Source organism: Pseudophryne corroboree, chromosome 1 (assembly GCF_028390025.1).
Source record: "Pseudophryne corroboree isolate aPseCor3 chromosome 1, aPseCor3.hap2, whole genome shotgun sequence".
Lineage (NCBI taxonomy): Eukaryota > Metazoa > Chordata > Amphibia > Anura > Myobatrachidae > Pseudophryne > Pseudophryne corroboree.
The window spans coordinates 321,256,636-321,280,217 of NC_086444.1; the positions used below are offsets into that span (position 1 = coordinate 321,256,636).

General features: G+C 48.3%; 1 protein-coding gene and 1 long non-coding RNA gene across 5 annotated transcripts in view; one reads left to right on the top strand and one right to left on the bottom strand.

Moving 5' to 3' along the window:
• DHX37 (DEAH-box helicase 37) overlaps positions 1-23,582 on the bottom strand; it is a 108,212-nt gene that overhangs the window by 83,436 nt on the left and 1,194 nt on the right. For all 4 annotated transcript variants that reach the window (XM_063964595.1, XM_063964596.1, XM_063964597.1 and 1 more), the window contains exons 4-8: positions 17,755-17,867; positions 10,273-10,627; positions 9,663-9,811; positions 1,132-1,224; positions 188-284 (exon numbers count right to left, since the gene is read on the bottom strand). In XM_063964595.1, the coding sequence (XP_063820665.1) occupies positions 188-284; positions 1,132-1,224; positions 9,663-9,811; positions 10,273-10,627; positions 17,755-17,867 (807 nt within the window). The remainder of the gene's footprint in view (positions 1-187; positions 285-1,131; positions 1,225-9,662; positions 9,812-10,272; positions 10,628-17,754; positions 17,868-23,582) is intronic.
• On the top strand, positions 215-10,030 carry LOC135068483 (uncharacterized). Its single transcript, XR_010254688.1, has 2 exons — positions 215-321; positions 9,642-10,030. It is a non-coding gene; the product is annotated as an uncharacterized LOC135068483 (long non-coding RNA).

The window sequence follows — 23,582 nt, forward strand, 5'->3', positions numbered from 1 at the left end:
AAACATGATCTAGTGAATTAATAGTGCTCACAAATTACTTACTTCTTGTGAATCAGTTTGGTCTTTCCCAATGAGTCTGTCTTCATAGTAACTTAGGTGAAATATCCAAACAGCCACACTTTCTAAACAATCATTGACAACTAACAAATGTTACAAGATCCTGTTTATCCTCCACTGATGCACTCACCGTCTGGATTTCTTTCAGCAGAACACCATCTGTCATGAACTTTATTCTAGTTTCAGCAGAGACGTTTCCTTCATATCGAATTTGATAAGAGACAACACTTAAATGAAAAATACATAATTACCGCCATGTAGAAGGTAAAGAGAACTAGCTTGTGAACTTCTGGATAAATGGGAACAGGACAAGTGGTTAAATTGGACTAGTTTAGGACATTGTATAGTGTTAAGCAGTAAAAAAAAAACAAAAAAACAAAATAGTTATGTAATACTCAGCTTTCATCACAAGATTTGTTAAAGGGGATGTAGTCAGGTGATCGGCGATCAGGATCCCAGCGGTCAGCATACTGACGCCAGAATCCCGCCCGCCAGGCTGCTGGCAGGGGGCCCAGGGCTTTTCCCACTTTGGGTGTCCATGACACCCATAGAGTGGGAATATAACCGGTGGCGAGCGCAGCAAGCCACCAAGCCTGCAGCGTGGCGAGATCAGCGTGGCGAGCGCAGCGAGCCCATATGGGGCTTTATTGCGCTCGCTCCCCTGCCGGCATCCTGGCAGCCAGGATCCTGGCGTCGGTATGCTGACCGTTGGGATCCCAACCGCCGATCACCGATCCGTACCCTGTTAAAGTATATTGTATAGCTAAATCCATTAGATGATGGCAGAAGGATAATTGCTTGTATTGCTTAGGGGTCTTTTTTATTCAATGTAAAGAGTGAGTTATAGGTTTGAAATACTGCGCAATATAACAGATACTAGAGTATTATATTGCATTTCATTCATCTGTACTCTACAGAATAGACTGCAATGCTAAATCCAAATTTACCTTACAAGTATTACATAAATATCACTCACAGGACACGGACATTGATTTCATAACGATTACTTTACAATGATACAACAAATAGTGCATATATTTACATTACTGGGCAAAATGATTGACTGAAACCTACCTCTGAGGCAAATTCATTTCAATTGCCACTCGCTGTGACATGGTAACCGCTGCTACACGCCGTGGCTCAGTAATGCCAATTATGTTATTGTTACTAGGGCAGAAAAAGAAATACAGTACAGTCAAAAAAACCTCTACTTTACCCAAACAGTTGTATTACACAGCCATAGAATACACACAACTGATATACACTATGTGGCTATGTACCCCAAAATTCACTAATTCAGAGATGTATGTAAATCTTATGGTTTGCGTACATCTCCCATGGCGGGGTGCTTGCACATGCTCGGGACCCGTTTTCACATGTGCAGAACGAGTCCTGTATCGTCCATCGCGCACACTGCCCCTTAAACTGCCATTGCGAAGTGGGCGGCACTGGGCTGCGTTTCAGAAATCAGTGGGGTGTCACTCCCATTTTCTAGGAATATGGCCTCGACTACAGAGGTGTGAGGGCTAATCTGAGTAACCTCAGGATTACTTAGATGGCCGATGGTCTCACAGATGATCCAATGCTGTGTTTTAGGACACAACACTCGGATCTCAGAAGGCCCCAGAAGCCTCTTGCTTGATTAGCATATCTATACATCGTTGCTGCATCCAAAGAGGCAGCAGCACTGTGAACTGTAAAATCAGCCCTAAGACCAGTAGCCGCCTAGTGCAAGCAAGACAATGAAAACACATGCCTGATTGGTTGTGCTGGCTTTCTGCAAATCCGTTTCTTAAGGGGCATACACACTAGACAATTTAAGTGGACGATATGCATGATAAAGATATTATCGTGCATATCTTCAAGTGTGTATGCATGATAATGATAAGGATGCACTCTCCCGCTAGTTATCGTTTATCTTTATCAACTGAACATGCAGTCTGAATTTTGGCTATATCTTTCATGACTGCATATTCAGAGATGCAATATTATTCACTATAACATCCAGTGTGTATACATATACACTTTATCTTTCATTCTGCAGCTGGGGTAATTTCAAGGGAAATCTTTATTGGTTCAAAATAGTCTAGTGTGTTGCCTTTACAGCAATCTTAACAAATAATTTTCAATGAGGAGAATTCAATTCAAAGCGATGGACCATTCTGGAACAACACATCACACCCGCCATGTAAGCCATAGAGCTGCAAGGGAAAGCTTGCAATATTGGCACTACTGTAAATGGCCAGTATGTGCGCTGACAGGCACTGCACAATGCCCAGTGGCACATCGCTTGGACTGAATTCCCCCCAATGAATTTATGGACTAACTTGCAATAATAAAATAACTTGTCATAGAAAATATGAATGATGCAGTCAGTTCAGCTGTCCAGCTTTTCAATTTTAAATAAAGCTTTCTCTGACGTCCTAGTGGATGCTGGGGACTCCGTAAGGACCATGGGGAATAGACGGCTCCGCAGGAGACTGGGCACATCTAAGAAAGATTTAGGACTATCTGGTGTGCACTGGCTCCTCCCCCTAAGACCCTCCTCCAAGCCTCAGTTAGATTTCTGTGCCCGGCTGAGCTGGATGCACACTAGGGGCTCTCCTGAGCTCCTAGAAGAAAGTATAGTTTAGGTTTTTTTATTTTCAGTGAGACCTGCTGGCAACAGGCTCACTGCAACAAGGGACTAAGGGGAGAAGAAGCGAACCTACCTAAGTGGTGGTAGCTTGGGCTTCTTAGGCTACTGGACACCATTAGCTCCAGAGGGATCGAACACAGGACCCGACCTCGTCGTCCGTTCCCGGAGCCGCGCCGCCGTCCCCCTTACAGAGCCAGAAACAAGAAGGTGGTCCGGAAAATCGGCGGCTGAAGACTTCTGTCTTCTCCAAGGTAGCGCACAGCACTGCAGCTGTGCGCCATTGCTCCTCATGCACACCACACACTGCGGTCACTGATGGGTGCAGGGCGCTAGGGGGGGGCGCCCTGAGCAGCAATAATAACACCTTGGCTGGCAAAACTAACACCATATATAGCCCCAGAGGCTATATAGGTGTATATTAACCCCTGCCAGAAACGATAAAATAGCGGGAGAAAGCCCGCCGAAAAATGGGCGGAGCCAACTCACTCAGCACACTGGCGCCATTATTCCCTCACAGCTTCGCTGGAAGGAAGCTCCCTGGCTCTCCCCTGCAGTCCTGCACTACAGAAAGGGTAAAAAAGAGAGGGGGGGCACAATTTAGGCGCAGTATATATATATTATAGGCAGCTATAGGGGAAAACACTCTGTATAGTGATATCCCTGTGTTATATAGCGCCCTGGTGTGTGCTGGCATACTCTCCCTCTGTCTCCCCAAAGGGCTTTGTGGGGTCCTGTCCTCTGTAAGAGCATTCCCTGTGTGTCTGCTGTGTGTCGGTACTGCTGTGTCGACATGTATGAGGAGGATAATGATGTGGAGGCGGAGCAAATGCCTGTGAATGTGATGTCACCCCCTGCGGGGTCGACACCAGTGTGGATAGACTTATGGAAGGAATTACGTGACAGTGTCAGCTCCTTACATAAAAGGTTTGACGACATAGGACAGCCGGCTACTCAGCTTGTGCCTGTCCAAGCGTCTCAAATGTCATCAGGGGCTTTAAAACGCCCGCTACCTCAGATGACAGATACAGATGTTGACACGGATACCGACTCCAGTGTCGACGATGATGAGACGAGTGTACCCTCCAATAGATCCACCCGTTATATGATTGAGGCTATGAAAAATGTTTTACACATTTCTGATGATACCCCAGGTACCACAAAAAAAAAAAGGGTATTATGTTTGGTGAGAAAAAACTACCAGTAGTTTTTCCTGCATCTGACGAATTAAATGAGGTGTGTGAGGAAGCGTGGACTTCCACAGATAAGAAATTGATCATTTCTAAAAGGTTAATGGCTGCGTACCCTTTCCCGCCAGAGGATAGGTCACGCTGGGAAACACCCCCTAGGGTAGATAAAGCATTGACACGCTTATCAAAGAAGGTGGCACTACCGTCTCCGGATACGGCCGCCCTAAAAGAACCTGCTGATAGAAAGCTGGAAAGTACCCTAAAAGCTATATACACACACACTGGCATTATATTGAGACCCGCTATTGCATCAGCTTGGATGTGCAGTGCTGCTGCTGCGTGGTCCGACTCCCTGTCGGAAAACATTGATACCATGGATAGGGACAATATTTTGCTAACGATTGACCATATAAAAGACGCGGTCTTATACATGCGTGATGCACAGAGGGATATTTGCCGGCTGGCATCAAAAATAAGCGCTATGTCCATTGCCGCCAGACGGGGGTTATGGACTAGGCAATGGTCAGGTGATGCAGACTCCAAGCGGCACATGGAAGTTTTACCCTATAAAGGGGCGGAACTTTTTGGGGAAGGTCTTTCAGACCTCGTTTCCACAGCTACTGCTGGGAAATCGACTTTTTTGCCTCAGGCTACCCCACAGCAAAAGAAAGCACCGTATTATCAGGTACAGTCCTTTCGGCCCCAGAAAAATAAGCGGGCTAGAGGCTCATCCTTTCTGCCGAGGGGCAGAGGAAGGGGGAAAAAGCTGCAGCACACAGCTAGTTCCCAGGAGCAGAAGTCCTCCCCTGCGTCCGGTAAGTCCACAGCATGACGCTGGGGCTGCTCAGGCGGAATCGGGAACGGTGGGGGCACGTCTCAGGTTTTTCAGCACACAGTGGGCTCTCTCACAAGTGGATCCCTGGGTCCTTCAAGTAGTATCTCAGGGGTACAGGCTGGAATTCGAGACGTCTCCCCCCCCCGCCGTTTCCTAAAATCTGCCTTGCCAGCAACTCCCTCTGCCAGGGAGGCAGTGTTGGTGGCTATTCAAAAACTGTATTCACAGAAAGTGATCGTCAAGGTACCCCTCCTTCAGCAAGGAAAGGGTTACTACTCCACAATGTTTGTGGTACCGAAACCGGACGGTTCGGTGAGACCCATCTTAAATTTAAAAACCTTGAACACTTATATCAAAAGGTTCAAGTTCAAGATGGAATCGCTCAGGGCGGTTATTGCGAGCCTGGAGGAGGATTACATGGTATCCCTGGACATCAAGGATGCGTACCTGCATGTCCCCATTTACCCTCCGCACCAGGAGTACCTCAGATTTGTGGTACAGGACTGTCACTATCAGTTCCAGACGCTGCCGTTCGGGTTATCCACGGCACCGAGGGTCTTTACCAAGGTAATGGCCGAAATGATGATACTCCTTCGCAAGAAGGGAGTTTTAATTATCCCGTACTTGGACGATCTCCTGATAAAGGCGAGGTCCAAAGAACAGTTGATAGTGGGGGTGGCACTTTCTCAGGAAGTGCTACAACAGCACGGCTGGATTCTAAACATTCCAAAGTCACAGCTGGTCCCGACGACACGTCTTCTGTTCCTGGGAATGATTCTGGACACAGACCAGAAAAGAGAGTGTTTCTTTCACTGGAAAAAGCCGAGGAATTGTCATCTCTGGTCAGAGACATTCTAAAACCAGGAAAAGTGTCGGTACATCAATGCACACGAGTCCTGGGAAAAATGGTAGCTTCGTACGAAGCAATTCCATTCGGAAGGTTCCACGCAAGGACGTTCCAGTGGGACCTGTTGGACAAATGGTCCGGGTCCCATCTCCAGAGGCAACAGCGGATAACCCTATCGGCCAGAACCAGGATGTCGCTGCTGTGGTGGCTGCAGAGGGCTCATCTACTAGAGGGCCGCAGATTCGGAATACAGGACTGGGTCCTGGTGACCACGGATGCCAGCCTTCGGGGCTGGGGGGCAGTCACAAAGGGAAGAAATTTCCAAGGACTGTGGTCAAATCAGGAGATTTCTCTTCACATAAATATCCTGGAGCTAAGGGCCATTTACAATGCCCTAAGCTAGGCAAGACCCCTGCTTCAAAACCAGCCGGTACTGATCCAGTCAGACAACATCACGGCGGTCGCCCATGTAAACAGACAGGGCGGCACGAGAAGCAGGATGGCGATGGCAGAAGCCACAAGTATTCTCAGATGGGCAGAGAATCATGTGTTAGCACTGACAGCAGTGTTCATTCCGGGAGTGGACAACTGGGAAGCAGACTTCCTCAGCAGGCACGACCTCCACTCGGGAGAATGGGGACTTCATCCAGAAGTCTTCCAAATGCTGGTCAACCGGTGGGAAAAACCACAGGTAGACATGATGGCGTCCTGCCTCAACAAGAAGTTGAAAAGATATTGCGCCCGGTCAAGAGACCCTCAGGCGATAGCGGTGGACGCTCTAGTGACACCATGGGTGTACCAGTCGGTTTATGTGTTTCCTCCTCTACCTCTCATACCCAAGGTACTGAGAATAATAAGAAGGCGAGGAGTGAAAACCATACTCGGGGTTCCGGATTGGCCAAGAAGAGCTTGGTACCCGGAACTTCAAGAGATGCTTACAGAGGACCCTTGGCCTCTGCCGCTCAGACAAGACCTGCTGCAGCAGGGACCCTGTCTGTTCCAAGACTTACCGCGGCTGCGTTTGACGGCATGGCGGTTGAACACCGGATCCTGAAGGAAAAGGGTATTCCGGAGGAAGTCATCCCTACCCTGATCAAAGCCAGGAAGGATGTCACCGCAAGACATTATCACCGCATTTGGCGAAAATATGTTGCTTGGTGTGAGGCCATGAAGGCCCCGACGGAGGAATTTCAACTGGGTCGATTCCTGCACTTCCTGCAAGCAGGGGTGACGTTGGGCCTCAAATTGGGGTCCATAAAGGTCCAGATTTCGGCTCTGTCGATTTTCTTCCAAAAAGAACTGGCTTCACTGCCCGAAGTTCAGACTTTTGTCAAAGGAGTACTGCATATTCAGCCTCCTTTTGTGCCCCCAGTGGCACCTTGGGATCTCAATGTGGTTCTGGCATTCCTGAAATCACATTGGTTCGAACCACTTAAGACTGTGGATTTAAAATATCTCACGTGGAAAGTGGTCATGCTGTTGGCCTTGGCGTCGGCCAGGCGGGTTTCAGAATTGGCGGCTTTGTCTTGTAAAAGCCCTTATCTGATTTTCCATATGGATAGGGCAGAATTGAGGACTCGTCCTCAGTTTCTCCCAAAGGTGGTCTCAGCTTTTCACTTGAACCAACCTATTGTGGTGCCTGCGGCTACTCGGGACTTGGAGGATTCCAAGTTGCTGGACGTAGTCAGGGCCCTGAAAATTTATATTTCCAGGACGGCTGGAGTCAGAAAGACTGACTCGCTGTTTATCCTGTATGCACCCACCAAGCTGGGTGCTCCTGCTTCTAAGCAGTCTATTGCGCGCTGGATTTGTAGCACTATTCAGCTGGAGCATTCTGCGGTAGGCTTACCGCAGCCTAAATCTGTAAAAGCCCATTCCACACGGAAGGTGGGCTCATCTTGGGCGGCTGCCCGAGGGGTCTCGGCTTTACAACTTTGCCGAGCTGCTACTTGGTCAGGGGCAAACACGTTTGCAAAATTCTACAAATTTGATACCCTGGCTGAGGAGGACCTGGAGTTCTCTCATTCGGTGCTGCAGAGTCATCCGCACTCTCCCGCCCGTTTGGGAGCTTTGGTATAATCCCCATGGTCCTTACGGAGTCCCCAGCATCCACTAGGACGTCAGAAAAAATAAGAATTTACTCACCGGTAATTCTATTTCTCGTAGTCCGTAGTGGATGCTGGGCGCCCATTCCAAGTGCGGATTGTCTGCAATACCTGTACATAGTTATTGTTACAAAAATCGGGTTTTGTTGTGAGCCATCTCTTCAGAGGCTCCAATTTTGTTATCATACTGTTAACCGGGGTTCCTATCACGTGTTATATGGTGTGATTGGTGTGGCTGGTATGAGTCTTACCCGGGATTCAAAAATCCTTCCTTATTGTGTCAGCTCTTCCGGGCACAGTTCCTAACTGAGGCTTGGAGGAGGGTCATAGGGGGAGGAGCCAGTGCACACCAGATAGTCCTAAATCTTTCTTAGATGTGCCCAGTCTCCTGCGGAGCCGTCTATTCCCCATGGTCCTTACGGAGTCCCCAGCATCCACTACGGACTACGAGAAATAGAATTACCGGTGAGTAAATTCTTATTTTCCGACCATCGACTTACTGGAATGAATATTATTATCCTTTATTTATATGGCACCACAAGGGTTCCGCAGTGCTCACTTACAGAGCACATAAACAAAATAATTAAAACAGGAAAACAGTGACTTACAGTTGAAGACAATATAGGACAAGTACAGGGTATAAAAACATAGCTACAACAGCAGACGACACTGACAGAAGTATCAGGGTGGCAGAAAACCGTGGAATTTGGTGCCGTTGATGACTAAGTAATACACACTTGCCGATTTTGGCTGCGATACGGGGGCGGAGGGGGGCCATGCTGCATTCGGCAAGCATGGCCCTCGTAAGCAATGTTGCACGTCGGACCTGCATGCAGGTCCAACGTGCGATGCTGGATACAACCCGCGGGAGCGCACATTGTATTCTGTATCACGCATATGCACTATACAATATCGCAGAGAACTGGCCAATATCAGCCAGATCGTATGCAATATTGCATACTGTGTACGCACCCAAATCATAGAATGCCAATCTGAGCTACTGTTAGAGTGTATACAATTGCAAAAATAACTATGATAACCGCCAGTAGAAGAAAAGCCCAAGCAACATACAAGCACAGGCCAAAAAAATCATTACTAACGGTACACAAGATACCCCAGGTGTCTCATATGTACATAGTAAACTAAACATATAAATGAAAACTTGAAGTCAGAACAGAATAAAATGAGCCTAGCTTTAAGGCAATGCAAACGGATACACTTCTGTGCACCCTAGGCAGTCATCTAACCTCTAAAAGGGAAATACATTCCCCTTAATCTTGCCAACAAGTTACATTATATCAATGCATCAACAGAAGGAAGGAGCTAGGAGGCACACATTAAGGCTCTAGAGGCCTTCACTTGCACTGTTTTACGGACAATAAAATCAATTAATTAGCTAGTGACTGGGGATATGGCATAAGGATGAACTAACTTTGTTAGTGTAGGTTTATTGCAACAGTACCAGTTTCCCTAATTTTACACAACAGAAAAACTTTTTTTGTATTCAACTGGGAGACAATCAGATTGTAGTAAGGAAAACTTTTTCCAAGTTAGTTTTATTTTATTCCTTATTTTTAGCATGAAATGTTGTCCTGGGAATATGATGTCCAATGGATTCCATTTAGAACTGTACAGAAATGGATGTACAGATGTTTCTACTTTAAATTGTAGTAGTTTTATTTTTAATATTTTAGACTTCAATTCCAGATGCAGTCAAACAATCTAGAACAGCACTAGCTGTACCAGGATTAGTTTGTATAGTGGAGAAAATTTGCTTAAGGGGACTTCTTAGAGGTAAATTAAATTAGATGTGATGGGGGAGATTTACCATTCTAGCCGTGTACAACGGCAACAATCTAGGGGGTTTACTTACTAACACTGGGTTTCCTAACGCTAGGGTTTACTAACAAAATATGGCTAGTAAAAGCATTGCCCTAAAAGCATTGTTTCTATTTGTTCCGTATCATTTTAGTTTGAAACACCAAGGTCCTACCTTCCATATCCAGCTTCATACAGGAACTGCGGCACTTGGGTGGTTTTTCCACTTCCAGTTTCACCACATAAAACCACAACTGGGTTTTCGTGAATGGCTTCCATAATGACTTGTTCTTCACCCAGGATTGGAAGTTTTAACCTGGCCTCCTGCATGAAATAATAAGTGTTGAGGAGCAGAAGTTCTGTAATAAATGTACAATAGCCGTTTCATATTAAAATTGCATGCTAAAATCTCTATGCCTTTGTAAACATTAAGGAGTGAACTCATAAAAATAGCTGAAAGCTTAATCTCTTATATAAAGATGGTATTAAGTCTGCTTGCAGGGACCACCAATCACTAAATAAAATAACTTTTTTCAGTCTCAATCATTGTTTCCTTTCCCACTGCCTTCTTGGCTATTTCTTGGTCTACATCTAACAGATTATGCAAATGGTTATTTAACCAATCATCTGCTATTGAAATGACTGGCATGTGAATGTCAATCTATAGTTTTCTAGGCCTGTATGTGTGTCTCTTCCAATGTGTTTGCTGCCCTTGTGATCAGGTACTGAGCACCACAATAGTAGAGTATTAGTAGTTAGACTCCCCCCTGCAGTGACATACAAACCTGGATTTCAGGAGACCTGTCAACAGGGATGAATATTGCTGGCTCTGAGGACGGAGGTGCAGATGATTTCTGTGTGGAAGGCTCTTTCTTAGGCATTTGCTTAGACTCTGCTTGAACGTTCTGTGACGTATTTGCAACCATAGGTTGCACAGCAGAGCCATCATCATCCACATCTTTTTCCTGCTCCTCCTCGGCTGCATCACCCTCATCATCTTCACCAGAACTATCAGAGGACGTGACACTATCTGACTCTTCACTGGAATCTTCTGCCTCAGATTTTTGCCTGCGCTTCTTATTGGCTCCACTGATGCTGCTTATGCGCCCCAGTCCTGCACTACCGGCATCTTCTAGTGTTCTGTAAAAGAGAACTAATTGAAATGCCCCGTTCACAAAGTGCTGCAATTAAAAAAACTTTTCATTTAAACAACTTCCCTCCAGTTACAATAACTTGTACTCCCTCCCTTGCCAAGGTACTGATACCAAATACATTAGAGAGGCACTGCCTTCACTTCAAATGATGCACTTGTGATTTTAGCTAGTCTGTGTAAAAATAAGATTTTACTCACCGGTAAATCTATTTCTCGTAGTCCGTAGTGGATGCTGGGGACTCCGTAAGGACCATGGGGAATAGACGGGCTGCGCAGGAGACTGGGCACTCTAAAGAAAGATTTAGTACTACCTGGTGTGCACTGGCTCCTCCCTCTATGCCCCTCCTCCAGACCTCAGTTAAGGAAACTGTGCCCGGAAGAGCCGACATTACAAGGAAAGGATTTTAGAATCCAGGGCAAGACTCATACCAGCCACACCAATCACACCGTATAACTGGTGATAACATACCCAGTTAACAGTATGAACAAACAACATAGCATCAACCAAATTATGCCAATATAACATAACCCTTTATGAAGCAATAACTATATACACGTATTGCAGAAAAAGTCCGCACTTGGGACGGGTGCCCAGCATCCACTACGGACTACGAGAAATAGATTTACCGGTGAGTAAAATCTTATTTTCTCTAACGTCCTAGTGGATGCTGGGGACTCCGTAAGGACCATGGGGATTATACCAAAGCCTCCAAACGGGCGGGAGAGTGCGGATGACTCTGCAGCACCGAATGGGCAAACACAAGGTCCTCCTCAGCCAGGGTATCAAACTTGTAGAATTTTCCAAAAGTGTTTGAACCCGACCAAGTAGCAGCTCGGCAAAGCTGTAATGCCGAGACCCCTCGGGCAGCCGCCCAAGAAGAGCCCACCTTCCTTGTGGAATGGGCTTTTACTGATTTTGGAAGCAGCAATCCAGCCGCAGAATGAGCCTGCTGAATCGTGTTACAGATCCAGCGAGCAATGGTTTGCTTTGAAGCAGGAGCACCCAGCTTGTTGGGTGCATACAGGATAAACAGCGACTCAGTTTTCTTGACTCTAGCCGTTCTGGCTACATAAACCTTCAAAGCACTGACCACATCTAGTAACTCGGAATCCTCCAAGTCACGAGTAGCCACAGGCACCACAATAGGTTGATTCATATGAAAGGATGACACCACTTTTGGCAGAAATTGTGGACGGGTCCGCAATTCTGCCCTGTCCATATGAAAAACCAGATAGGGGCTTTTATGTGACAAAGCCGCTAATTCTGACACACGCCTAGCTGAAGCCAAGGCTAATAGCATGACCACCTTCCACGTGAGAAATTTTAACTCCACGGTTTTGAGTGGCTCAAACCAGTGTGACTTCAGGAAACTCAACAACACGTTAAGATCCCAAGGTGCCACTGGAGGCACAAAAGGGGGATGAATATGCAGCACTCCCTTAACAAACGTCTGGACTTCAGGAAGAGAAGCCAGTTCTTTTTGAAAGAAAATGGATAGGGCCGAAATCTGGACCTTAATGGAACCCAATTTTAGGCCCAAAGTCACTCCCGACTGTAGGAAGTGAAGGAACCGGCCCAGCTGGAATTCCTCCGTAGGGGCATTCCTGGCCTCACACCAAGCAACATATTTTCGCCATATACGGTGATAATGTTTAGCCGTCACGTCCTTCCTAGCCTTTATCAGCGTAGGAATAACCTCATCCGGAATGCCTTTTTCTGCTAGGATCCGGCGTTCAAACGCCATGCCGTCAAACGCAGCCGCGGTAAGTCTTGGAACAGACAGGGCCCCTGTTGCAACAGGTCCTGTCTGAGAGGCAGAGGCCATGGGTCCTCTGTGAGCATTTCTTGCAGATCTGGATACCAAGTCCTTCTTGGCCAATCCGGAACAATGAGTATTGTTCTCACGCCTCTTTTTCTTATGATTCTCAGCACCTTGGGTATGAGAGGAAGAGGAGGAAATACATAAACCGACTGGAACACCCACGGTGTCACTAGTGCGTCTACAGCTAATCGCCTGAGGGTCTCTTGACCTGGCGCAATACCTCTGTAGCTTTTGGTTGAGGCGGGATGCCATCATGTCCACCTGTGGCAGTTCCCACCGACCTGCAATCTGCGCAAAGACTTCTTGATGAAGTCCCCACTCTCCCGGGAGGAGGTCGTGCCTGCTGAGGAAGTCTGCTTCCCAGTTGTCCACTCCCGGAATGAACACTGCTGACAGTGCTCGTACGTGATTCTCCGCCCAGCGAAGAATTCTGGTGGCTTCCGCTATCGCCACCCTGCTCCTTGTGCCGCCTTGGCGGTTTACATGAGCCACTGCGGTGATGATGTCTGATTGAATCAGCACCAATTGGTCGCGAAGCAGGGTCTCCGCTTGACTTAGGGCGTTGTATATGGCCCTTAGTTCCAGGATATTGATGTGATGGCAAGTCTCCTGACTTGACCACAGACCCTGGAAATTTCTTCCCTGTGTGACTGCCCCCCACCCTCGGAGGCTTGCATCCGTGGTCACCAGGACCCAGTCCTGAATGCCGAATCTGCGGCCCTCGAGAAGGTGAGCACTCTGCAGCCACCACAGAAGAGACACCCTGGCCCTGGGGGATAGGGTGATCAGCCGATGCATCTGTAGATGTGATCCGGACCACTTGTCTAACAGATCCCATTGAAAGGTCCTTGCATGGAACCTGCCGAAGGGAATGGCCTCGTATGATGCCACCATCTTTCCCAGGACTCGCGTGCAGTGATGCACCGACACCTGTTTTGGTTTTAAGAGGTCTCTGACCAGTGTCATGAGTTCCTGAGCCTTCTCCGTCGGGAGAAAAACCTTCTTCTGGTCTGTGTCCAGAATCATGCCCAGGAAGGGCAGACGCGTCGTAGGAATCAGCTGCGACTTTGGAATATTTAGAATCCAGCCGTGCTGTTGTAACACTTCCCGAGAGCGTGCTACGCTGATCAGCAACTGCTCTCTGGACCTCGCCTTTATGAGGAGATCGTCCAAGTATGGGATAATTGTGACTCCTTGCTTTCGCAGGAGCACCATCATTTCCACCATTACCTTGGTAAATATTCTCGGTGCCGTGGAGAGACCAAACGGCAACGTCTGGAATTGGTAATGACAATCCTGTACCACAAATCTGAGGTACTCCTGATGAGGTGGATAAATGGGGACATGAAGGTAAGCATCCTTTATGTCCAGAGACACCATAAAATCCCCCTCCTCCAGGCTTGCGATGACCGCTCTGAGCCATTCCATCTTGAACTTGAACTTTTTCAGGTATATGTTCAGGGATTTTAAATTCAATATGGGCTGTAACACACACTCCGGTTTTTCCCGGATGGCAAAAAGCCGGACAAACTTTGTCCGGCTTTTTGCCATCCGGGAGAAACCGGCAGTGTCTGTCACACAGGGCGGCTTTGAGCCGTGTGTGATGCTGTGCGCATGCGCAACATCAGACACGGCTTCAGAAAAAAACCGTTGTGTGTGAAAGCTCCCCTTCACACACACAGTTTACTTGCTGCAAAGACGGCCCGGCCGCCGGACCTTCCAGTGGTGAGACCCGGCTGCAACCCGGCAGCCGGGCCGGGGCCGTGCAGTGTGAAGGGACTCTAGCCCTCACACTGTTAACTACAATGCTGGCACGGGAAAAAGCCGTCCGGCTTTTTCCCGGCCGGCAAATGCCGGGTAGTGTGTTTTAGCCCTATGGGTCTGACCGAACAGTCCGGTTTCGGTACCACAAACATGGTCGAATAGTAACCCCTTCCCTGTTGAAGGAGGGGAACCTTTACCACCACCTGCTGAAGATACAATTTGTGAATTGCAGCTAACACTATTTCCCTCTCTAAGGGGGAAGCTGGCAGGGCCGATTTGAGGTAACGGTGAGGGGGCATCTCTTCGAATTCCAGCTTGTATCCCTGAGACACAAGCTCTATAGCCCAGGGATCCACCTGGGAGTGAACCCACTTGTGGCTGAAATTTCGGAGACGCGCCCCCACCGGGCCTAGCTCCGCCTGTGGAGCCCCAGCGTCATGCGGTGGATTTAGTGGAAGCCGGGGAGGACTTCTGTTCCTGGGAACTAGCTGTATTGTGCAGCTTCTTTCCTCTACCCCTGCCTCTGGCAAGAAAGGACGCACCTCGGACTTTCTTGCCTTTTTGTGATCGAAAGGACTGCATTTGGTAATACGGTGCTTTCTTAGGTTGTGAGGGAACATATGGCAAAAAATTTGACTTTCCAGCCGTAGCTGTGGAGACCAGGTCCGAGAGACCGTCCCCAAACAATTCCTCACCCTTGTAAGGTAAAACCTCCATGTGCCTTTTTGAGTCGGCATCGCCTGTCCATTGCCGAGTCCACAGGACCCTTCTGGCAGAAATCGACATTGCATTTATTCTAGAGCCCAGTAGGCTAATGTCTCTTTGAGCATCTCTCATATATAGGACAGCGTCCTTTATATGCCCCAGGGTTAGTAATATAGTATCCTTGTCCAAGGTATCAAGTTCCTCAGATAAGGTATCCGTCCATGCTGCTACAGCACTACACACCCAGGCCGACGCAATTGCCGGCCTTAGTAAGGTACCTGAATGTGTATAAATGGACTTCAGGATACCCTCCTGCTTTCTATCCGCAGCATCTTTAAGGGTGGCCGTATCCTGTGACGGCAGGGCTACCCTCTTGGATAAGCGTGTTAAAGCTTTGTCTACCCTAGGGGAGGATTCCCAGCGCAACCTGTCCGTTGGCGGTAAAGGATACGCCATAAGCATCCGTTTGGAAATCTGCAGTTTTCTATCTGGAGATTCCCAAGCCTTTTCACATAACTCATTTAACTCATGTGAAGGGGGAAAGGTCACCTCTTGCCTTTTCTCCCCATACATATAAAACCTCTCGTCAGGGACTGGGGTTTCCTCTGTGATGTGCAACACATCTTTCATTGCTATAATCATGTAACGGCTGGCTTTAGCCATTTTAGGCTGTAACTTTGCATCATCTCCATCGACACTGGAGTCAGAATCCGTGTCGATATCTGTGTCAACAATTTGGGATAGTGGGCGCTTCTGAGACCCTGACGGCCTCTGCGACATAGGATCAGGCATGGGTTGAGACCCTGTCTGTCCCAAGGCTTCAGCATTATCCAACCTTTTATGCAAGGAATTAACATTATCATTTAAAACCTTCCACATATCCATCCAATCGGGTGTCGGCGACCCCACATTCATTTGTACCCGCTCTGTTTCCACATAGCCTTCCTCGTCAAACATGCCGACACAAGCGTACCGACACACCACACACACAGGGGATGCTCTATTTGAAGACAGTTCCCCCACAAGGCCTTTTGGAGAGACAGAGAGAGAGTATGCCAGCACACACCCCAGCGCTGTATGACCCAGGAATCGCACAGTAACTTAGTGTTAACCCAGTAGCTGCTGTATATACTGTTTTTGCGACAAATTTATGTCCCCCCCCCCCCCCTCTCTTTTTTACCCTCGCCTACCGTGATTCTGCAGGGGAGAGCCTGGGGAGCTTCCTCTCAGCGGAGCTGTGGAGAGAAAATGGCGCTGTGAGTGCTGAGGAAGAAGCCCCGCCCCCTCAGCGGCGGGCTTCTGTCCCGCGTTTGTGTGTAAAATAATGGCGGGGGCTCATGCATATATACAGTGCCCAACTGTATATATGCTGCTTTTTGCCAAGAGGTTCCTAATTGCTGCCCAAGGCACCCCCCCCCCCCCCTCTGCGCCCTGCACCCTACAGTTACCGGAGTATGTGGGTTTAGTGTGGGAGCAATGGCGCACAGCTGCAGTGCTGTGCGCTACCTCATATGAAGACTGGAGTCTTCTGCCGCCGATTTCGAAGTCTTCTTGCTTCTGACGCCGGCTTCTGTCTTCTGGCTCTGCGATGGGGGACGGCGGAGCGGCTCCGGGATCGGACGACCAAGGGTGCGATCCTGTGTACGATCCCTCTGGAGCTAATGGTGTCCAGTAGCCTAAGAAGCAGGACCTATCTTCAGTGAGTAGGGCTGCTTCTCTCCCCTCAGTCCCACGTAGCAGAGAGTCTGTTGCCAGCAGATTTCTCTGAAAATAAAAAAACCTAACAAAATACTTTCTTATAGCAAGCTCAGGAGAGCTCACTAAGTAGCACCCAGCTCGTCCGGGCACAGATTCAAACTGAGGTCTGAAGGAGGGACATAGAGGGAGGAGCCAGAGCACACCAGTATCCAAATTCTTTCTTGAAGTGCCCTGTTTCCTGCGGAGCCCGTCCATGGTCCTTACAGAGTCCCCAGCATCCACTAGGACGTTAGAGAAATTATTATTATTATTAAGAACGTAATTTGACAGGTTCAGTTATGAAACAATTACAAAAAATGCTGAAGATTTTGTTAGCACTTTCTGTGAACATCACCCACTAAAAATACACACTTTTATAGCGCAACAGCAATCAAAGTACTACAAGCATCTTAAAGAAAACATGAAAGACAATGAGGTTCATCAGTTCAGACTTTACAGAAAACAAGTGAAGGTGCCGAAGGAAGCCCAAGGGGTCATTCAGACCCAATCACACGCTAGCTTTTTTTGCAGCGGTGCAATCAGGTCTGAACTGCGCATGCTCCGTAATGCGCAGGTGCGTCGGCACCAGCCGTCGCCTGACAGCGACGGTTTTAACGAAGAACACGATCGCACCAGCGATCGTAAGAAGATTGACAGGAAGAGGCCGTTTGTGGGTGTCAACTGACCGTTTCGAGGGAGTGTCCTGACGTCAGCTCCTGGCCGGATCATCACAGCGGCTGAGTAAGTCCTAAGCTGTACAGAGACTGCACAAACTTTTGTTTGTGCAGCTCTCTGCACAAGCGTTCGCACCCCTGCACAGCGATTACCCCCTCCCCCTGTAGGCGGCAACTACCTGATCTCAGAACTGCAAAAAAACACCTGAGTGTGATCAGGTCTGAATCACACCCTCAGTCCTTTCTGTGGAAAACCAATAACAACTTTGGTAATTAACTGAATCAGTAAAAGACTTGATTCTTAAATCACAAAGACAAGTATTCTCGCACTGACTTATCGTTCAATGAGCAAGTTAAACAAACAAATAAATGCCCAATAAAGAACTGATGCAGCTAATCTGAAGGACTTACCGTTTAACACTGTACAAACGATCCCCTGTGCCCAATTTGGAGGTTGTATATAAAAGACTCAGCTCTGTCTCTGAAGCTTGCACATCACTCAGTTTACTGAGCATATCTGCTCTCTGTCAAAAAGAAAAAGAACTCACTATTGTTCCATGTTCTGACAAATTAATTGCAGAATTGTACACAAACCATTTCACTATACTTAAACTGTTACATTGTACCATTTGTAGTTGGCTACAAGCAAATTGACTACTGTATCAGTTATTATGTTATTACTTCAGTTCTCCATGTACTGTAACAAACAGTAACAGACAGCTACAACTTCTTTTTATAAACAAAAAATTAACAAATACAAGTATAGCATTCACCAGAACCTACTAGATGTTCACTTACTTGGAACACAATAGCATGGATAGGTGCATCTGGGGCCAACATCTTAGTTCCCAGGAAAAATAAGAATTTACTCACTGGTAATTCTATTTCTCGTAGTCCGTAGTGGATGCTGGGGACTCCGTAAGGACCATGGGGAATAGACGGCCCCGCAGGAGACTGGGCACAATTAAAGAAAGATTCAGGACTATCTGGTGTGCACTGGCTCCTCCCCCTATGACCCTCCTCCAGAACTCAGTTAAGATACTGTGCCCGGAAGAGCTGACACAATAAGGAAGGATTTTGAATCCTGGGTAAGACTCATACCAGCCACACCAATCACACCGTACAACTCGTGATATGAACCCCGGTTAACAGTATGATAACAACGGAGCCTCTGAACAGATGGCTCGCAATAACAACCCGATTTGTGGAACAATAACTAATTACAAGTATTGCAGACAATCCGCACTTGGGATGGGCGCCCAGCATCCACTACGGACTACGAGAAATAGAATTACCGGTGAGTAAATTCTTATTTTCTCTGACGTCCTAGTGGATGCTGGGGACTCCGTAAGGACCATGGGGATTATACCAAAGCTCCCAAACGGGCGGGAGAGTGCGGATGACTCTGCAGCACCGAATGAGCAAACTCAAGGTCCTCCTCAGCCAGGGTATCAAATTTGTAAAATTTAGCAAAAGTGTTAGACCCTGACCAAGTAGCCACTCAGCAAAGTTGCAGTGCCGAGACCCCTCGGGCAGCTGCCCAAGATGAGCCCACCTTCCTTGTGGAGTGGGCTTTTACCGATTTTGGCTGCGGTAGTCCTACCGCAGAATGCGCAAGCTGAATAGTGTTACAAATCCAGCGAGCAATGGTCTGCTTAGAAGCAGGAGCACCCAGCTTATTGGGTGCATACAGGATAAACAGCGAATCAGTTTTCCTGACTCCAGCCGTCCTGGAAACATAAATTTTCAGGGCCCAGACTACGTCCAGCAACTTGGAATCCTCCAAGTCCCTAGTAGCCGCAGGCACCACAATAGGTTGGTTCAAGTGAAACCCTGATACCACCTTCGGGAGAAACTGAGGACGAGTCCTCAACTCTGCCCTATCCATATGGAAAATCAGATAAGGGCTTTTACACGACAAAGCCGCCAATTCTGATACACGCCTGGCCGAAGCCAGGGCCAACAACATGACCACTTTCCACGTGAGATATTTCAAATCCACGGTTTTAAGTGGTTCGAAACAATGTGACCTCAGGAATCCCAAAACCACATTGAGATCCCAAGGTGCCACAGGAGGCACGTAAGGAGGCTGAATATGCAGAACTCCCTTGACAAAAGTCTGAACTTCAGGCAACGAAGCCAGTTCCTTTTGAAAGAAAATCGACAGAGCCGAAATCTGGACCTTAATGGACCCCAATTTGAGGCCCATCGTCACCCCTGCTTGAAGGAAATGCAGGAAACGACACAGTTGAAATTCCTCCGTTGGGGCCTTCCTGGCCTCACACCAAGCCACATATTTCCGCCCAATGCGGTGGTAGTGGGTTGCAGTCACATCCTTCCTGGCCTTGATCAGGGTAGGAATGACTTCCTCCGGAATACCTTTTTCCTTCAGGATCCGGCGTTCAACCGCCATGCCGTCAAACGCAGCCGCGGTAAATCTTGGAAGAGGCAGGGCCCCTGCTGCAGCAGGTCCCGCCTTAGCGGTAGAGGCCATGGGTCCTCTGAGAGCATCTCTTGAAGTTCCGGGTACCAAGTTCTTCTTGGCCAATCCGGAACCACGAGTATAGTTCTCACTCTTCCCCTTCGTATTATTCTCAGCACCTTGGGAATAAGAGGCAGAGGGGGAAACACGTAAACCGACTGGTACACCCACGGTGTCACTAGAGCGTCCACAGCTATCGCCTGAGGGTCCCTTGACCTGGCGCAATATCTTTTTAGCTTTTTGTTGAGGCGGGACGCCATCATATCCACCTGTGGTCTTTCCCAATGGTTTACAATCAATCGGAAGACTTCTGGATGAAGCCCCCACTCTCCCGGGTGAAGGTCGTGTCTGCTGAGGAAGTCTGCTTCCCAGTTGTCCACACCCGGAATGAACACTGCTGACAGTGCTAGCACGTGATTTTCCGCCCATCGGAGAATCCTTGTGGCTTCTGCCATTGCCCTCCTGCTTCTTGTGCCGCCCTGTCTGTTTACATGGGCGACCGCCGTGATGTTGTCTGATTGGATCAGAACCGGTTTGTTTTGAAGCAGGGGACTTGCTTGGCATAGGGCATTGTAAATGGCTCTTAGCTCCAGGATATTTATGTGTAGTGAAATCTCCTGATTTGACCACAGCCCTTGGAAATTTCTTCCCTGTGTGACTGCTCCCCAGCCCCGAAGGCTGGCATCCGTGGTCACCAGGACCCAGTCCTGTATTCCGAATCTGCGGCCCTCTAGTAGATGAGCCCTCTGCAGCCACCACAGTAGTGACACCCTGGTCCTTGCCGACAGGGTTATCCGCTGCTGCATCTGGAGATGCGACCCACACCATTGGTCCAACAGGTCCCACTGGAAAATCCTTGCGTGGAACCTTCCGAATGGAATTGCTTCGTACGAAGCTACCATTTTTCCCAGGACTCGCGTGCATTGATGTACCGACACCTGTCCTGGTTTTAGGAGGTTTCTGACTAGAGATGACAACTCCTCGGCTTTTTCCACTGGAAGAAACACTTTTTTCTGGTCTGTGTCCAGAATCATTCCCAGGAACAGAAGACGTGTCGTCGGGACCAGCTGTGACTTTGGGATATTGAGAATCCAGCCGTGCTGCTGCAGCACTTCCCGAGAAAGTGCTACCCCCACTAACAACTGTTCCTTGGACCTCGCCTTTATCAGGAGATCGTCCAAGTACGGGATAATTAAAACCCTCTTCTTCCGAAGGAGTATCATCATTTCGGCCATTACCTTGGTAAAGACCCTCAGTGCCGTGGATAACCCAAACGGCAGCGTCTGGAACTGATAGTGACAGTCCTGTACCACAAACCTGAGGTACTCCTGGTGAGGAGGGTAAATGGGGACATGCAGGTAGGCATCCTTGATGTCCAGGGAGACCATGTAATCCCCCTCGTCCAGGCTCGCAATAACCGCCCTGAGCGATTCCATCTTGAACTTGAATCTTTTGATATATGTGTTCAAGGATTTTAAATTTAAGATGGGTCTCACAGAACCGTCCGGTTTCGGTACCACAAACATTGTAGAATAGTAACCCTTTCCTTGTTGAAGGAGGGGTACCTTGACAATCACTTGCTGTGAATACAGTTTTTGGATAGCCACCAACACTGCCTCCCTGGCAGAGGGAGTTGCTGGTAAGGCAGATTTTAGGAAAAGGCGGGGGGGAGACGCCTCGAATTCCAGCCTGTACCCCTGAGATACTACTTGAAGGATCCAGGGATCCACCTGTGAGAGAGCCCACTGTGCGCTGAAATTTCTGAGACGGGCCCCCACCGTACCCGGGTCCGCCTGTGAAGCCCCAGCGTCATGCTGTGGACTTACCGGACGCGGGGGAGGACTTCTGCTCTTCTGTATGCTGCAGTTTTTTCCCTCTACCTTTGCCTCTCGGCAGAAAGGATGCGCCTCTAGCCCTCTTGTTTTTATGGGGCCGAAAGGACTGTACTTGATAATACGGTGCTTTCCCCTTATAAGGCAAAACTTCCATGTGCCTTTTTTCTGGCGGCAATGAACATTGCGCTTATTTTTGATGCCAGTCGGCAAATATCCCTCTGTGCATCACGCATGTATAAGACAGCGTCTTTTATATGCTCTATTGTCAGCAAAATATTGTCCCTATCCAGAGTATCAATATTATCCGACAGGGAATCTGACCACGCAGCAGCAGCACTGCACATCCATGCCGATGCAATCGCTGGTCGCAATATAATGCCCGTGTGTGTATATATAGCTTTTAGGGTAACCTCCTGTTTTCTCTCAGCAGGTTCCTTTAGGGCGGCCGTATCCGGAGACGGTAGTGCCACCTTTTTTGATAAACGTGTAAGCGCTTTATCTACCCTAGGGGGTGTTTCCCAACGTGACCTATCCTCTGGCGGGAAAGGGTACGCTGCCAATAACCGTTTAGAAATTATCAATTTCTTATCGGGGGAAGTCCACGCTTCCTCACACACCTCATTTAATTCCTCAGATGCAGGAAAAACTACTGGTAGTTTTTTCTCACCAAACATAATACCCTTTTTTGTGGTACCTGGGGTACTATCAGAAATGTGTAATACATTTTTCATTGCCTCAATCATGTAACGGGTGGCCCTATTGGAAGGTACACTAGTCTCATCGTCGTCGACACTGGAGTCGGTATCCGTGTCAACATTTGTGTCTGCCATCTGAGGTAGCGGGCGTTTTAAAGCCCCTGATGACATTTGAGACGCTTGGACAGGCACAAGCTGAGTAGCCGGCTGTCCTATGTCGTCAAACCTTTTATGTAAGGAGCTGACACTGTCACGTAATTCCTTCCATAAGTCCATCCACACAGGTGTCGACCCCGCAGGGGGTGACATCACATTCACAGGCATTTGCTCTGCCTCCACATCATTATCCTCATCATACATGTCGACACAGCAGTACCGACACACAGCACACACACAGGGAATGCTCTGACAGAGGACAGGACCCCACAAAGCCCTTTGGGGAGACAGAGGGAGAGTATGCCAGCACACACCAGAGCGCTATATAACACAGGGATATCACTATACAGAGTGTTTTCCCCTATAGCTGCTTGTATTATATATACTGCGCCTTAATGTATTGCCCCCCCTCTCTTTCTGTAGTGCAGGACTGCAGGGGAGAGCCAGGGAGCGATCCTTCCAGCGGAGCTGTGAGGGAAAATGGCGCCAGTGTGCTGAGGAAGATGGCTCCGCCCCTTTTTCGGCGGGCTTTCTCCCGCTGTTTGTGTAAATCTGGCAGGGGTAATTTACACCTATATAACCTCTAGGGCTATATATGGTGTCAGTTTTGCCAGCCAAGGTGTTAATATTGCTGCTCAGGGCGCCCCCCCCCAGCAGTGACCGGAGTGTGTGGTGTGCATGAGGAGCAATGGCGCACAGATGCAGTGCTGTGCGCTACCTTGGAGAAGACATAAGTCTTCAGCCGACGATTTTCCGGACACTTCTTGCTTCTGGCTCTGTAAGGGGAACGGCAGCGCGGCTCCGGGACCGGACGACGAGGTCGGGTCCTGTGTGCGATCCCTCTGGAGCTAATGGTGTCCAGTAGCCTAAGAAGCCCAAGCTACCACCAGTTAGGTAGGTTCGCTTCTTCTCCCCTTAGTCCCTCGTTGCAGTGAGCCTGTTGCCAGCAGGTCTCACTGTAAAATAAAAAACCTAAAATATACTTTCTTTCTAGGAGCTCAGGAGAGCCTCCTAGTGTGCATCCAGCTCGGCCGGGCACAGAAATCTAACTGAGGTCTGGAGGAGGGTCAT